The sequence below is a fragment of the Gopherus flavomarginatus genome, chromosome 6 (genome assembly GCF_025201925.1).
Source record: "Gopherus flavomarginatus isolate rGopFla2 chromosome 6, rGopFla2.mat.asm, whole genome shotgun sequence".
In the NCBI taxonomy this organism is placed as follows: Eukaryota; Metazoa; Chordata; order Testudines; family Testudinidae; genus Gopherus; species Gopherus flavomarginatus.
This window is the reverse complement of record NC_066622.1, coordinates 30,782,225-30,797,294: the sequence shown is the minus strand read 5'-3', so window position 1 is coordinate 30,797,294 and position 15,070 is coordinate 30,782,225. Positions and strand designations below refer to the sequence as shown.

Sequence of the window (15,070 nt, the reverse complement as noted above, 5' to 3'; positions counted from 1 at the left end):
AGGACTGTTAGGACTCAGAGCGGATATAGCCTAGAGACTGAGGGAACCCTGTACTCTATGGTTAAAAATGTGGCTGGATCGCCCCTGGAAGGGCTGCATAGAGCGCCGCCTACTCTCTATGGTTATATGACGCGCGCGTCCCTGCATGGCCCGGAAGGGGAAGTGGAATTTGCGCAGGCGCGGTGGGTGGCCGGTTGGGCGGGAGCGGCGGTGGCTGAGGTGCCGCAGCAGCGAGTGGAGCTGGTGAGTCTTTCCGGCGCCGGGCCGGGGCCTCGGGCGGGGCGGGGTCCGTGGGGGAGCCTGAGGGGGCAGGGGAAGCAGGAGCTTGGGGAGGGCTGAGGGGCCCTTTCAGGAGGGAGGGGTGGGGATGGCGGCGGCGGCGGCGGCGGGCGGAGGAGGATGGTGTTGGGGGTGGGGCTGACTGTATGGGTGGGGTGAGTTAGGGAGAAGAGGGGTGAGGTTGGAGTGTTTGGGGCTGGGGGGAGGGTTTGTCTGTAAGATTGGTGGGGCTGACGGTTCCTGGAGGGAGGGCTTAGCGACAGGGGAAGGGAAGGGAAGGGTGGTCTCTATGGAGCAGTGGTTTCCGACCTTTTTAAGTACAAGATCAGTTTTTTGAATTTTAAGTGCAATCTAGGATCTACCCTGCCCTTTCCGTGAAGCCCCACCCTGCTCAGTCCATCCCTCCTTCCTCTGATGCTCGCTCTCCCCCCATCCTCACTCACTTTCACTGTGCTGGGGTAAGGGGTTGGGGTGCAGAAGGGGGTGCAGGCTCTAGGCTGGAGCTGAACGGTTTGCAGTGTGTGAGGGGGCTCTGGGCTGAGCTTGGGCCAGACGGTTGGAATGCAGGAGGGGATTAGGTGTGTGAGCTCTGGGAGGTAGTTTGGGTGCAGGACTGGGGCAGGAGGGGTTTGGGGTGCTGGCTCCAGGAGGGGGTTCAGGGCTGGGGCAGGGGATTGGGGTGCAGGAGGGAGTACAGGGTGCTGGCCCCATGCCCCTCCAGGAAGCTGCCCACGGGTCCTTGCACTGTGCCCCCTGGAGGGAGGCGGCGTGGCAAGGGACTCTGTGTGCAGCCCATCTCTGTAGGCGCTGCCCCTGCAGCTCCCATTGGCGGCATTTCCCCATTCACGGCCAATGGGAGCTGCAGGGGTGATGCTTACAGGCAGGAGCAGTGCGGGGCGTGGGGAGGGGGAGGCGGGTGCATACCCTCCTGTAGGGACATGCTCACCACTTCTAGGAGCAGTGTGGGGCCGGGGCAGGTAGGGAGCCTGCCTTAGCCCCGCTGCACCACTGGACTTTTAGCAGCCAGACATAGCACTCTACCGTTTGGTGACCTTTGCTATAGAGGGTGAGGCTTGGGAGCTCTGTGGGGGTGGGTGGGCTGATGGTATCTGGAGGAGGGTTGAGTTAGTGCTAATGTTAATCCTTACTTAGCTCTTATCATTAGTAGGTCTCGAGATTTGTAAAGGAGGGTCAGTGCCCTCCCCCATTTTACAGAGGGGGAAACTGAAGCACAGAGTTGAAGTGAGGCCCCTGGATCAGTAGCTGATCTGGAAATAGAACCCAAGTCTTTTGGGTCTAGTTCAGTTCTCTACCCACTGGGCTACATTCTAGGGAAGGGACGGGTGGAGTGTAGGTTTCTGAAATTATGGAGGTATTTTTGTAGAGGACAGTGCTAAGGTTGTTGGGCCGGTGTGGTGAGTTAGGGAGAGGAGGATCTCTAGTGGGTAGAGAGGGGTTGGGTTATAGTGGGTGTGTCTGGGAAGGCTAGGAGTGTATGTAGTGATGGGTGGTCTGTGCTGAGGCTGAAAGTGTCTGGCTCTGGGCAGGATTGGGATGGGAGCGGATGATGGAAGATGTTGCTGAATGAGTGGAGAGAGGATCTGAGGGGAGGGAGGTGGGAATGAGGGTGTCTGGAGAACAGAGGGAGGGTGTCTTTCTGGTGAATGAAGGGTGAGGGTGTGCATAGGGGAGGATGGGTCAAGAGCAGGATCTCTAAAAGGGCTGAGGGTGTCTTCTGGGAGGGAGGAAGGGGGTGCAGAGTCAGAGCAAGGGGCTTGTTGGTATTTGGAGCCAAGGATGGGGCTGCAGGTGCATGTGGAAGGGAGGGAGTTATCCCTGAGGTCGGGTGCTCTGCAGAAAGTGGGGAATCCAGAGGCCTTTGGTGGGGCTGTCACAGATTCACAGATCCCGTGCTCTTTGCAGCCTTGGAATAGTCCCTGGAATGACCCCTTCAGTGTGTCAACCCCTTTAGGGTCACGTTCTCTTACTGGGGTAAGTCCCGTGGCTTCACCGCCTCCTGGGACTGGACCTCAGAGCCTTTATCACCCCTGCTAACTCTGTGAGCTTCCCTCAGTGAGTCCACTGGAATTGGACACCTGGGGAAGACTTGAACACCCAAGGAGCAATGCAGCCCTGACTTCCTGACTCTGGAGTGACTAAGCCAGTGTTAAAACAGAAGGATTTATCAGAATACTCAAGGAGCTGACTGAGGAGATATCTGAGCCACTAGGGGTGAGGGATAGCTCAGTGGTTTGAGCATTGGCCTGCTAAACCCAGGGTTGTGAGTTCAATACTTGAGGGGGCCATTTAGGGAACTGGGGTAAAAATCTATCTGGGGATTCGTCCTGCTTTGAGCAGGTGGTTGGGCTAGATGACCTCCTGAGGTCCCTTCCAACTCTGATATTCTGTAATCTTCAAAAAGTCATGGAAGACGGGAAAGATTCCAGAGGACTGGAAAATGGCACTATATTTGTCCATCTATAAAAAGGGAAATAAGGACAACCCAGGGAATTACAAACCAGTCATCTTAACTTCAGTACCCAGAAAGTTAATGGAGCAAATAATTAAGCAATCATTGTGCAAACACCTAGATCAGGGGTGGGCTAACTACAGCCACCGGCCAGATCCGGGCCACTAGTCATTTTAATCCAGCCCTTGAGCTCCTGCTGGGGACACTCCATGCGGCTCCTGGAAGCAGCAGCTTGGCATCCTCCTGTGCTCCATCTGTGGAGCAGGGTTGGGGGCTGTTCCACGCAGCTCCCGGAAGCAGAGGCATGGCCCTCCTTCAGGCTCCTACACGTAGGGGCTGTTACCTCAGTTCCCCATAAAACCAGCTCAGGGTCACACTTGTACTAGTTTTATTACGATGCCGCTGTTGCATCAGACAGAAAAGAGATGGAGCTTATCCACACACCCACACTTTACCACGTTCATACCCTCATGCACCCAAACACTTACACAGGCGGAGAGTTACCAGAGACAGCATGGAAGCCGAGAAGCCAAAGTGTGGCAGATCTGGTGTGTCTGCCTGTGGTCATGAATCCAGGCTGGTGAGCAGCCAAGGAGCAGCAGCTTGTGTGCCTGCCTTCTTCCTTTTTCTGGAACTGAGTGACTCCTGTCACATACACTCAGTTTTCATTCTGTGTCTGTTACCGAGAAGCATTCCCAAACCAGTTTCCTTCATGCATATCAGGTTCTTCTTTTCTTTACAGCACCCCATGATTGTCTTCCCAGGGCAGATTACATCAGACACTCCTGGCTCCGGGCTCTTCTCCTTGCAGTTCCTCTCTACCCAGTCCCACATACACTCCCTTGTTCACACTCCCTTATCTTTCCCATGCACTCCCTCGTTCACGCACTCTGGTTGCATGATGGATATTATAAAGCTTGGAAGTTCATACAAATGGTAACTTGAAAAGGTTACAAAACTTAAAAGGCTATGTTAACAGTAACTCAAGTTACAAAGTCTGCAGAAAGGTTGCAGAATGTATTGATACAAGTTACAGATCTTACAATCATATTTGAGGGGAGGCTTTACATAGCAGGGGCAGCCAGGGGCCTCCCCTCTGCACACTCCCCCTACCCCAAGAGACGCCACTGAAGCTCCCATTGGCTGGGAACCTCATCTAATGGGAGCTGTAGGGGTGATGCCTGCAAGTGGGGCCATGTGCTGTGCCTCGCGTAGGAACCGGAGCAGGGATATGCCGCTGTTCCCTGGAGTTGCTTGAGGGAAGGGCTGCACCCCGACCCTCTCCCCGTGCCTCAACCCCCCTGCCCCACCCCTTATCTCCCTCCTTCATTCCAGATCCCTCAATCCCAGCCCAGAGCCCCCTCTTGTACCCCAAACCTCTCATCCCCAGCACCACCCTGGAGACCTCACCCTCCCTGATCCCCCTCCTGCCCTCTGAACCCCTTGATCCCAGCCTGGAGCACCCTCCTACATCCCAAACTCCTCATCCCCAGCCCCACCCCAGAGCCCGCACCTCCAGCCGGTGGCCTCACCCCCTCCCACACCCCAACTCCAATTTTATGAGCATTCATGGCCCACCATGCAATTTCTATTCACTGATGTGGCCCTTGGGCCAAAAAGTTTGCCCACCCCTGACCTAGATGATAAGCTGATAAATAACAGTCAGAATGGATTTGTCAAGAACCTGTTGAGTCAAACCAACCTAAATCTATCTTTGACAGGGTAACAATCCTTGTGGATAGAGGGGAAGCCGTAGATGTGGTATATCTTGACTTTATTAAGGCTTTGATACTGTCTCGCGTTACAGTTTCATAAATAAACTAGGGAAATACAACCTACATGGAACTACCATAAAGTAGGTGCATAACTAGTTGGAAAACTGTTCCCAGAATAGTTATCAGTAGGGCTGTCAAGCACTTAAATCAATTACGCTTAATAATAGAAAACCATTTATTTAAATATTTTTGGATGTTTTCTATGTTTTCTAATATATTGATTTCAGTTACAACACAGAATACAAAGTGTACAGTGATCACTTTTTTATTACAAATATTTGCACCATAAAAAACAAAAATAGTATTTTTCAATTCACCCAATACCAGTACTGTAGTATAATCTCTTTATCATGAAAGTTTAATTTACAGATGTCGAATTAGGTACAAAAAAAACCTGCATTCAAAAATAAAACAATGTCAATCTTCAAAGCCTACAAGTCCAGTCAGTCTTATTTCTTCTTGTTCAGCCAATCACTCAGACAAATAAGTTTGTTTACATTTGGAGGAGATAATGCTGCCCGATTCTGGTTCACAATGTCACCTGAAGATGAGAGCAGGCATTTGCATGGCCCTGTTGTAACCAGCGTTGCAAGATAGCTATGTGCCAGATGCAGGGCCGGCGCTACCATTTAGTCAGCCTAGGCAATCGCCTAGGGCACCAGAATAAATGGTGGGCGCCGTTTTGCCGGAGGGGGCGGCAGGCGGCTCCGGTGGAGCTGCCGCGGTGGTGCCTGGAGGGTCCGGTGCTCAGTGGCTCCAGTGGAGCTGCTGCAGTCGTGCCTGGGGACGGTTGGCTGCTCGCGCGGCTCCGGTGGACCCTCCGCAGGCACCACTGCGGCAGCTCCAGCAGAGCCGCGGGACCAGCGCGCGGGGCGGCGAAATTACCGTGCGCCTAGGGCACTCAAACCCCTAGCGCTGGTCCTGGCCAGATGCGTTAAAGATTCATATGTCCGTTCATGCTTCAACCAGTATTCCAGAGGACATTTGTCCATGCTGATGATGGGTTCTGCTCTGTAACAATCCAAAGCAGTCCAGGCCGGCACATGTCCATTTTCATCATCTGAGTTAGATGCTACCAGCAGAAGGCTGATTTTCTCTTTTGGTAGTTTGGGTTCTGTAGTTTCCGCGTCGGAGTGTTGCTAAAAGACTTCTGAAAGCATGCTCCACACCATGTCCCTCTCAGATTATGGAAGGCTCTTCAGATTCTTAAACCTTGGATTGAGTGCTGTAGCTATCTTTAGATATCTCACATTGGTACCTTCTTTGCATTTTGTCAAATCTTCATCGAAAGAGTTCTTAAAATGAACATGTGCTGAGTCATTATCTGAGACTACTATTACATGAAATATATGGCAGAATGTGAGTAAAACAGTGCTGGAGACATACAATTTTCCTTCAAGGAATTCAGTCACAAATTTAATTAACGCCTTATTTTTTTAGTGAGCGTCATCAGCATGGAAGCATGTCCTCTGGAATAGTGGCCAAAGCATAAAGAGACATACGAATGTTTAGCATATCTGACATGTAAATACCTTACAATGCCAGCTACAAAAGTCCCATACAAACGCTTGTTCTCGCTTTCTGGTGATGTAAATAAGAGTGGGCAGCATTATCTCCCATAAATGTAAACAAACTTGGTTGTCTTAGCGATTGGCTAAACAAGAAGTAGGACTGAGTGGACTTGTAGGATCTAAAGTTTTATGTTGTTTTGTTTTTGAGTGCAGTTATGTAACAAACTACATCTGTAAGTTGCATTTTCACAATAGAGGCTGCACTGCAGTGCTTGTATGAGATTAATTGAAAAATACTGTTTATCATTTTTACAGTGCAAATATTTGTAATGAAAAAATAATATAAAGTGAGCCGTGTACACTTTGTATTCTGTGTTGTAATTGAAATCAATGTATTTGAAAATGTAGAGAAAATTCCAAAAATATTTAATAAATTTCAATTGATAGTCTGTTTTTAATATTGCTACTAAAATGCGATTAATCACAATTAATTTTTTGACTTAATTGTGTGAGTTAACTGTGATTAATCAACAGCCCTAGTTATCGGTGGTTCACGGTCAAACTGGAAGGGTATATCAAGTGAGGTCCCACAGGGATCACTTCTAGGTCCTGTTCTGTTCAGTATCTTCATCAGTGATTTAGATAATGGCACAGAGAGTACACTTATAAAGTTTGTGGACAATACTAAGTTGGGAGGGGTTGCAAGTACTTTGGAGGATAGGATTAAAATTCAAAATGATCTCAACAAACTGGAGAAATGGTCTGAAGTAAATAGGATGTAATTCAATAAGGACAAACGTAAAATACTCCACTTTAGAAGGAACAACCAGTTGCATACATGCAAAATGGGAAATGACTATCTAGGAAGGAGTTCCCCAGAAAGGGATCGGGGGATCATAATGGATCACAAGGTAAATCTGAGTCAATGGTGTAACGCTGTTCCAAAAAAAGCAAACATCATTCTGGGATGTAATAGCAGGAATATTGTAAGCAAAACATGAAGTAATTCTTCTGCTCTACTCCCCATTGATTATGCCTCAACTGGAGTATTGTATCCAGTTCTGGGCACCACATTTCAGGAAAGATGTGGACAAATTGGAGAAAGTCCAGAGAAGAGTAACAAAAATGATTCAAGATCTAGAAAACATGACTTATGAGAGAAGATTGAAAAAATTGGATTTGCTTAGTCTGGAGAAGAGAAGACTGAGAGGGGGCATAAGTTTTCAGGGACACAAAAAGTTGTTAAAAGAAAGAGGGAGAAAAATTGTTCTCCTTAACCCCTGAGGATAAGACAAGAAGCAATGGGCTTAAATTGCAGCAAGGGCGGTTTAGGTTGGACATTAGGAAAAAATTCCTAACTGTCAGAATGGTTAAGCAGTGGAATAAATTGCCCAGGGACGTTGTGGAATCTCTGTCATTAGAGATTTTTAAGAGCAGGTTGGACAAACACCTGTCAGGGGTGGTCTAGAATAATACTTAGTCCTGCCTTGAGTGCAGGGGACTGGACTAGATGACCTCTCGAGGTCCCTTCCAGTCCTATGATTCTGTTACAGGGGTGGGCAACTTATGGCACTCATGCCGAAGGTGGCACACAAGCTGATTTTCAGTGGCACTCACGCTGCCTGGGTCCTGGCCGCTGGTCCAGGGGGCTCTGCATTTTAACTTAATTTTAAATGAAGCTTCTTAAACATTTTTAAAATCTCATTTACTTTACATACAACAATAGTTTTGTTGGCTATTATAGACTTATAGAAAGAGACCTTCTAAAAACATTAAAATCTATTACCGGCATGTGAAACCTTAAATCAGAGTGAGTAAATGAAGATTCGACACAACGCAGCTTAGAAGGTCCTTGGTTAGCATAGAGAATAGAAAGTTACTGCAAAGTCCGTCTGGGTCAGTCCAGAGCTCTCCCTGACCCCCGTTGAGTCCCAGTCCAGAAGTAGAGAGCTTGCTTCCAGTCATTCACACTGAACAAACCCGATGGCCCCTCTTTGTTTTTTGTTCTTGTTCCTGGACAGCCATTGTCATCTGGTCTCCTCCTCAGGCCTTTGCTCTCGGCTGCTCACAGCTGGCTGGTTTCCTGCTGAGGGTGGGACCCCCTGTCATTAGTTGCTAGGTACCAAATGGTGGGGCAGTTGTAATGGCCATTGTCTGTTGGGACTGTCCATGGGCGTGGGTCCCCCCTAGCCCCAGACAGCCAGGCCAAAGTCATACCTATATCTCTGGGCCTCTGCAAAAAGCAAACAACCCTTTCCCCCTACTGAGTTAACCAGGTACCACATAGGGAAACTGAGGCACACAACATTCACACAATGTTATGAAAAATTCCCACTCCATCACAGTGGGATCTCTAGGAAGGCTGAAGAGGAGAATGAGGCTGAAGGGATCTGGACAGGGCTTAGTATTGAGGTGCCTTTGCAGGAGTAGGCTAGGGAGGAGTTGGGGGTATCTGCATGGGACAGGACTGGAAGCACTCAGGTATTAAATTTTGTTGCTTGGGGCAAGAGTCCTGGAAGGGGGCCAGAAGTACTGGGAGAGGGGAGCAGGGAAATGGACTGAGACTCCTGGGTGGAGGAGGTTGGTCCTGGGACATCAGTCTCCCTTCCCAAACCTTAAAGCTTCTAACTAAAACCATCATGTGTCCAGTCCTCCTTCTTTGCGTGAGGTGTGTATAAGCAAGTTGACTAGGAAAAATGCCTCAAGAAAAACCTTTGCTTCATGAAAAGTCCAAGGCTACCATTCTCTCCTCCTGTCAGATCAGAGTGTGATAGACTTGAGTTACAAGACTAGGAAGTTGGTTAATTCCTGATCTGAGAATTCCCTGACCTGTGGACAGAAAATATAAAGCGGGGGGGGGGGGGGAGGGACAGTTTTAAGTACAGATAACTATTTTTTGTATTTTTTACTACTTTTGTTGACCATGTACCAAAGCTCTGTCAGCTTTTGTTACTGCCTTAGCTACGTGTTAGCACCATGTGTTCTGCTCCTGGCGTCTCCATAGATGAGTCCATTTCCAGTGGCTTCATTAGATTGCAGTTGTCGTGTTTACTTGTGTATGCAGGGAATTCAGTGAGCTAGCATTGTGGGTGAATAGTTCAAACATTAATTTAAGAATCCTGGGTAAAATTTGACACTAGCCGTCAGGTGTCTTGGAAGCTGTTTTTATTGGCTTCTTCCCAGAAAAATAAAACTTCAACACTTTATGAAACAGATTTCTCTCCTGTGATTCAGGGCTTGTTTATTTTAAGTAAGTTACAATTTCTACAACTACAATGGGAAACTAAAAGCTGAAGTTGGGCATCTATACAGAGATAAAATTGAAATATTTCATCCAGTCTCATCGCAGCTGAGAGCTATGATAAAGGTGCTAGGCTTCCTACAACTAATTAATATTTTTATATTACAATCGTGATGAAAGGCTCTGCTGTGCAGGCTTTGTACACAGACAAGTCTTGGCCCGTATTCTAATCTTCCTTTAAGTTTTTTGTTTTTTTAAAAAGGCTAGAAGGGACCGTTAGATCTATTCTGACCTCCTGCATAATGCCAGCCATAGACTTTCATCTCATTACCGCTTTATTGAGCCCAATAACTTCCCTCAGTTACATTCAGACTGGCATACATGACAGAGGAGATATATATAGAACTGGTGTATACATCCCCTCTTCTATAGATAGCACTGGGCACTAGCTATTCTTGAACAGTGTGTAATGGTACCTCCCATACGGCTTTATGGGAATATGACATGACTGGAATGTTTTGTGTTGCCTGTGCCATGTAACATATCTCTGTAAAGGTTATGGTCTATATCTATTCATCCTATCTGTACACATATATCATTTTGTATTTGAGATTAAGAATATTGGTTGATTTCTTGTGAGTTTTTTCAATTGAATGAAGCTGCGAAGGAACTGGTCAGCTTCTTTAGGAAGGAATTCGCAAGGTTAAGTACCCCATCAGGAAGCACTTGGGGAACAATGCATCTTGGAATGCTCCAATCCACATAAGTCTTCCTGAAGACATACAAAATACTATGTGGACAATGGCTTCTGCCTGCAAAGACTGTGAGTCATGCATGAACATGTGACTTGCCCAGGTGACTCCAGAACTCCATATTGGAGCTGGACTTTGCATAGGAGTGAGGAGGGTGGGTCTCTACCCACAAGAGAGAGTCTATTTAAATCCATTTGAGACCCCTCCATTTTGTCTTCAGCTGGCTAAAGAAGGAGCCTCTTCACCCCCCAGGATACTTGAAGGAAACTAGAACAAAGTACAGTAACTGCAGGGGGTGTGAGTGATTGCTGGACCCAGGCTAAAAGGAGACTAGTCTGTAAAAGGGAGCATTCTGGAACTGGTGAGGAACTTATCTGTATTCAGTTTGATTAGACTTAGATTTGCGCATTTTATTTTATTTTGCTTGGTGACTTACTTTGTTCTGTCTGTTACTACTTGGAACCACTTAAATCCTGCTTTCTGTATTTAATAAAATCACTATTTTTACTTACTTAACTCAGAGTATGTATTAATATCTGGGGGAGCAAACAGCTGTGCATCTCTCTCTATCAGTGTTATAGAGGGCAAACAATTTATGAGTTTACCCTGCATAAGCTTTATATAGGGTAAAATGGATTTATTTGGGTTTAGACCCCATTGAGAATTGGGCATCTGAGTGCAAAGACAAGCACACTTCTGTTAGCTTTTTTTCAGGTAAACCAGCAGCTTTGGGGCAGGTAATTCAAACCCTCGGTCTTTGTTGGAGCAGACGGGAGTGTCTAGCTCAGCAAGACAGGGTGCTGGAGTCCTGAGCTGGCAGGGAAAACAGGAGCAGAGGTAGTCTTGGCACATCAGGTGGCAGCTCCCAAGGGGGTTTCTGTGATCCAACCCGTCACAGTGTTCTCAGAGGTTTGGCTGATGGCGGTAAATGAATCTGAATTGTGGTGTCTCTGATCTGTGGAAGACCTGTTAGTATCTGAGATCACAACTAAAAGGGACTTTTGTGGGCATCTGTCCACAACGGAACCACTGGAATCTTACTATGATTAGTAGGATCTTGTAAATAGTAAGTACCAACACTTGTTTCTTAGAGTGGATAAGGTCTTTCATTTTGCACCAAAATATATTTCACACACATTCAAATCCCCAAATCCTAACTGAGTGGGTGCAGCTAACATTGATCTGTGGTCCAGCAGGATTTAGGGCTCTGTGGCATATGTTGCCTCTTTTTACAGTGTCTGACTTTCTCTTCTTTTAGATCAAGCACCAGCCAATATGTCGTCCACCTCCCAGAAGCACCGGGACTTTGTGGCTGAGCCCATGGGGGAGAAGCCCGTGGGAACTCTGGCCGGAATTGGGGATGTTCTTGGAAAGAAATTGGCGGACAAAGGCTTTGACAAGGTCTCTGGAACCTTTTTTTGCACAGCTCTCTGTATCTTTGAAGAGAGTGAGTTCAGAAAGCTCAGCTCTGGCTGGGTCAGTGGCTTGAGTGAAACTGTGGGAAATTGGGGCTTGAAATTGATCCACCAGCAATTTTGGAGCATCTTGGATAAGTACAAAGGGCAAAAGTTCCTCTTAAATCATATGCCAGCACAGGGCACCTTCTCCCTGCGTTTCTCCTGTCACAAGGGAAGATGGCCCTTTGAGAGGATTATGGCTCTTCTAGTGGAGAGAGAGGATAGTTACATGCTGGGGCAGCATGGAACTTAGAACCAGACTTGTTGGGAGGGGGTAGGAAGGCAGCCTGAATTTAGGGAGAGCAGATGTGGGATTGAGTGCTCCATTAAAGAGCAGACAGAATAGCCAAGGAGGAGGCTTAGACTGTTCTCCAAAGGTTGTAGGTGGGCCTGGGGTAGATGGCAGGGAGAAGAGCCTGCTAGAAGAACTGCAGCAGGGATGGGACTAAGACAGGGTGGGCAAACTATGGCCTGCAGGCTGGATCTGGCCCCTCAGGGCTTTGGATCCAGCCCCCGGGATTGCCACTCCTGTGGAACGGCGGCCAATAGGAGCTTCGGGGGAGGTGCCCACAGGCAAGGGCAGCTCGCTCAGCTCTCTCCATCCCCCCTTCCCCCCCTCCCCAAAGGCTGCAGGGACGTGGTGCCAGCCACTTCCCAAAGCGGAGCGGACGCCATGGTAATGGCAATCCTATGGGCCAGATCCAAAGCCCTGAGGGGCCGGATCCGGCCTGCTCCAGGTAAGCAGTGCCGGGCCAGAGCCCGCACTCTGAACCCCTCCTGCCCCCCAACCTCCTACCCAGAGCCCCCTGCCTGCACCCCAACCCTCTGCCACAGTCTGCGCCTCTCCTGCACCCAGCCCCCTGCCGCACCTTGCGCCCCAACCCCCTGCCCTGAGCCCCCTGCCTGCACCCCAGCACTCTGCCACAGCCTGCACCTCTCCGGCACCCAGCCCCCTGCCGTACCTTGCACCCCAACCCCCTGCCCTGAGCCCTCTGCCTGCACCCCAACCCTCTGCCACAGCCCGCATCTCTCCTGCACCCAGCTCCCTGCCGCACCTTGCATCCCAACCCCCTGCCCTGAGTCCCTTCCTGCACACCACACCCCCTCCCACACCATAACCCACTGCCCCATCCCTACATTCATGGTCCTGCATGCAATTTCCCCACCCAGAAGTGGCCCTTGGGCCAAAAAGTTTGCCCACCCCTGAACTAAGAACCTCTGCATCAAGAGTGTGAGCCAATTAGGAAGACTTGGTTGGGGAGATCTGTGGTTTGAACTCTTCAGGAGTCTGGTTTATTAATGTAAAGGAAAGGATTAGTGAGAAAATGTCTGCTGTCTGAGATCTGATGAACTAGATAAGGGGAAATTGAGGCAGGGCCCAAAACCACATTGGGCAAGTCCTGCCGTAGTAACAAATAAATTGAGATATCCTATTTCCTAGAACTGGAAGGGACCATGAAAGGTCATCGAGTCCAGCCCCCTGCCTTCACTAGCAGAACCAAGTACTGATTTTGCCCCCGATCCCTAAGTGGCCCCTTCAAGGATTGAATTCACAACCCTGGGTTTAGTAGGCCAAATGCTCAAACCACTGAGCTATGACTCCCCCCAGGTTAGAAACGGGACAGGTGACAATCTGCCTTAACCACCATCTTCCTTAAAAGATCACTGTCACATACTTACAGGATTGCTCAGGCACTCGGAGTTGGAAGAGCAAGCCTGACCACAGCTTAATCCCTGTTACCTCTTCAGAGGTTCTGAAGCCCTTAATTCCTCTTTCACCAGAACTGATATGCCTTGTAATTGTCATAAATACAAAATCTCCAGGCAATCAATTCTCCAGACCCTTGTTTTAAAATATCCAGCTGCCCTGTGGTGTGAAATCCCTTGTATGTGGAAGGAAATTCTTTCACGCTCTGTCACCTTGAGTTGTAGAGATCAGAGATCCCAGCCGCTGTGGTTCCGGTGAATGCAAGACTTTTATTTCTACCTTACTTCTATGCCCCCTAGAGGTCACCCTGAATAATGGCTCTAGATGTTCACAACTACCTCCAGACTGCATGCTTGTAGGGGTTGGAGGGATAGTGCAGTTGCCCGGAATTCAGGTCTGGGTTCAACTCCACTTGGGCCACAGACTTCCTATGTGACCTTGGGCAAATCCACACTTAAGTTTCTTTGGTGTAGCTGTGTCAGTGAGGGGTGTTACTTTTTTGCTGACCACTAGGCTGGAAAAGCGTAGAGGCTGTTACCCCTGCAAGAGGACTGTTCTGCCAGTACGCAGTCTGTCCTGGGAGGGTTTGCTGTTATAGCTGTGTTGTCAAACCTTAAGTTTAGACAAGGCCTTAACTCACCCTGTGCCTCAGTTTTGTGTCTGTAAAACAGGGATAATGCTCCCATCATTCACTTTCCTGCGAGGTTAAAGCCCATTGATCTGTGAGGTACTCAGCTGCAAGTTATGTTAGTATGGAGATTGAGAACCCCTGCCATGGAGCAAACTGGGGGTCGTGAGGTTATTACACAGGGGGTCGTGAGCTGTCAACCTCCACCCCAAACCCTGCTTTGCCTCCAGCATTTATAATGGTGTTAAATTAAAAACACTTTTTAATATATTTATTGGGGGGGGTGCACTCAGAGACTTGCTATGTGAAAGGTGTCACCAGTAAAAAAAAAAAAAAAAAAAAAAGTTTGAGCCTCTGCTCTATGGGATGGTGTAAAAGCTGTTCAGCTATCAGTCAGCGGACAACCTGGGGCTGTGCTATCCTTGCCTCCATTTCGCAGTGGGTTTTGTGTGTATATTAATTATCAGTTGTGATACCCTTTTCCTTTCTGTGCTCAGGCATATGTGGTACTTGGGCAATTCCTGGTTCTGAAGAAAGATGAAGAACTCTTCCGGGAATGGCTGAAAGACACATGTGGAGCCAACGCCAAGCAATCCAGAGACTGTTCTGGCTGCCTGCGGGAGTGGTGCGATGCCTTCTTGTGAATATTGGCTATTGTTGCCTCCTCACCAGCAGTCACTATTATGGCTTTCATAGTTAGCAGGAAAAAAAAAAAATCTTCCCAACCCTTCCACTTTGTACCCAATCCAAAGGGCAGAATGAAATTAATAATTTATGGAAACCCCGTGGCATTTAGAATGTCTATTTACATGGCTCTGATTTCTAGCCGGAAAGAAAATAATTGTCCCTAGAAGCTGCCATTAATGTAACTGACCAGATTTCTTCTGGGGAAAGAGGGGGTAATGTTCTATTCTACACCTTTGTTAGATCTGTGTTTGGATTTTATAGATACAAGGTTCCTCACTGTTTCAGACCAGCTAACTCCTAAATCCTTAATAATCCGCATGCTTGTAAAGGGGAGTGCTTCTATTGTCTTAATTCGAACTCTCATAGATATTCAGCTTGCTCGCTGTTAGTTTAAAAAAAAAGTTGTGGTTTTAAGCTCATTCTGGCTTATTTCTGGAGCAGTTATTTGTGGACCCTCCAGATTGTTTTATGCCACTTGGCTTTCTTTGGAAAAGTAACAGTGGAAGAAAACATTGTAAAGTTTTTTTTAAAAACAATAAAAATCAGCTGTGTTAATATTCAA

The 15,070-nt window shown here is 47.9% G+C and overlaps 1 protein-coding gene across 1 annotated transcript; it reads left to right on the top strand.

The window, feature by feature from the left end:
• The first annotated feature begins 126 nt into the window (after positions 1 to 126).
• On the top strand, positions 127 to 15,070 carry BANF1 (BAF nuclear assembly factor 1). Its single transcript, XM_050960435.1, has 3 exons — positions 127 to 243; positions 11,287 to 11,429; positions 14,319 to 15,070. Exons 2-3 carry the CDS (start codon positions 11,304 to 11,306, stop codon positions 14,463 to 14,465), a joined length of 273 nt encoding a protein of 90 aa, XP_050816392.1. The 5' UTR covers positions 127 to 243; positions 11,287 to 11,303; the 3' UTR covers positions 14,466 to 15,070.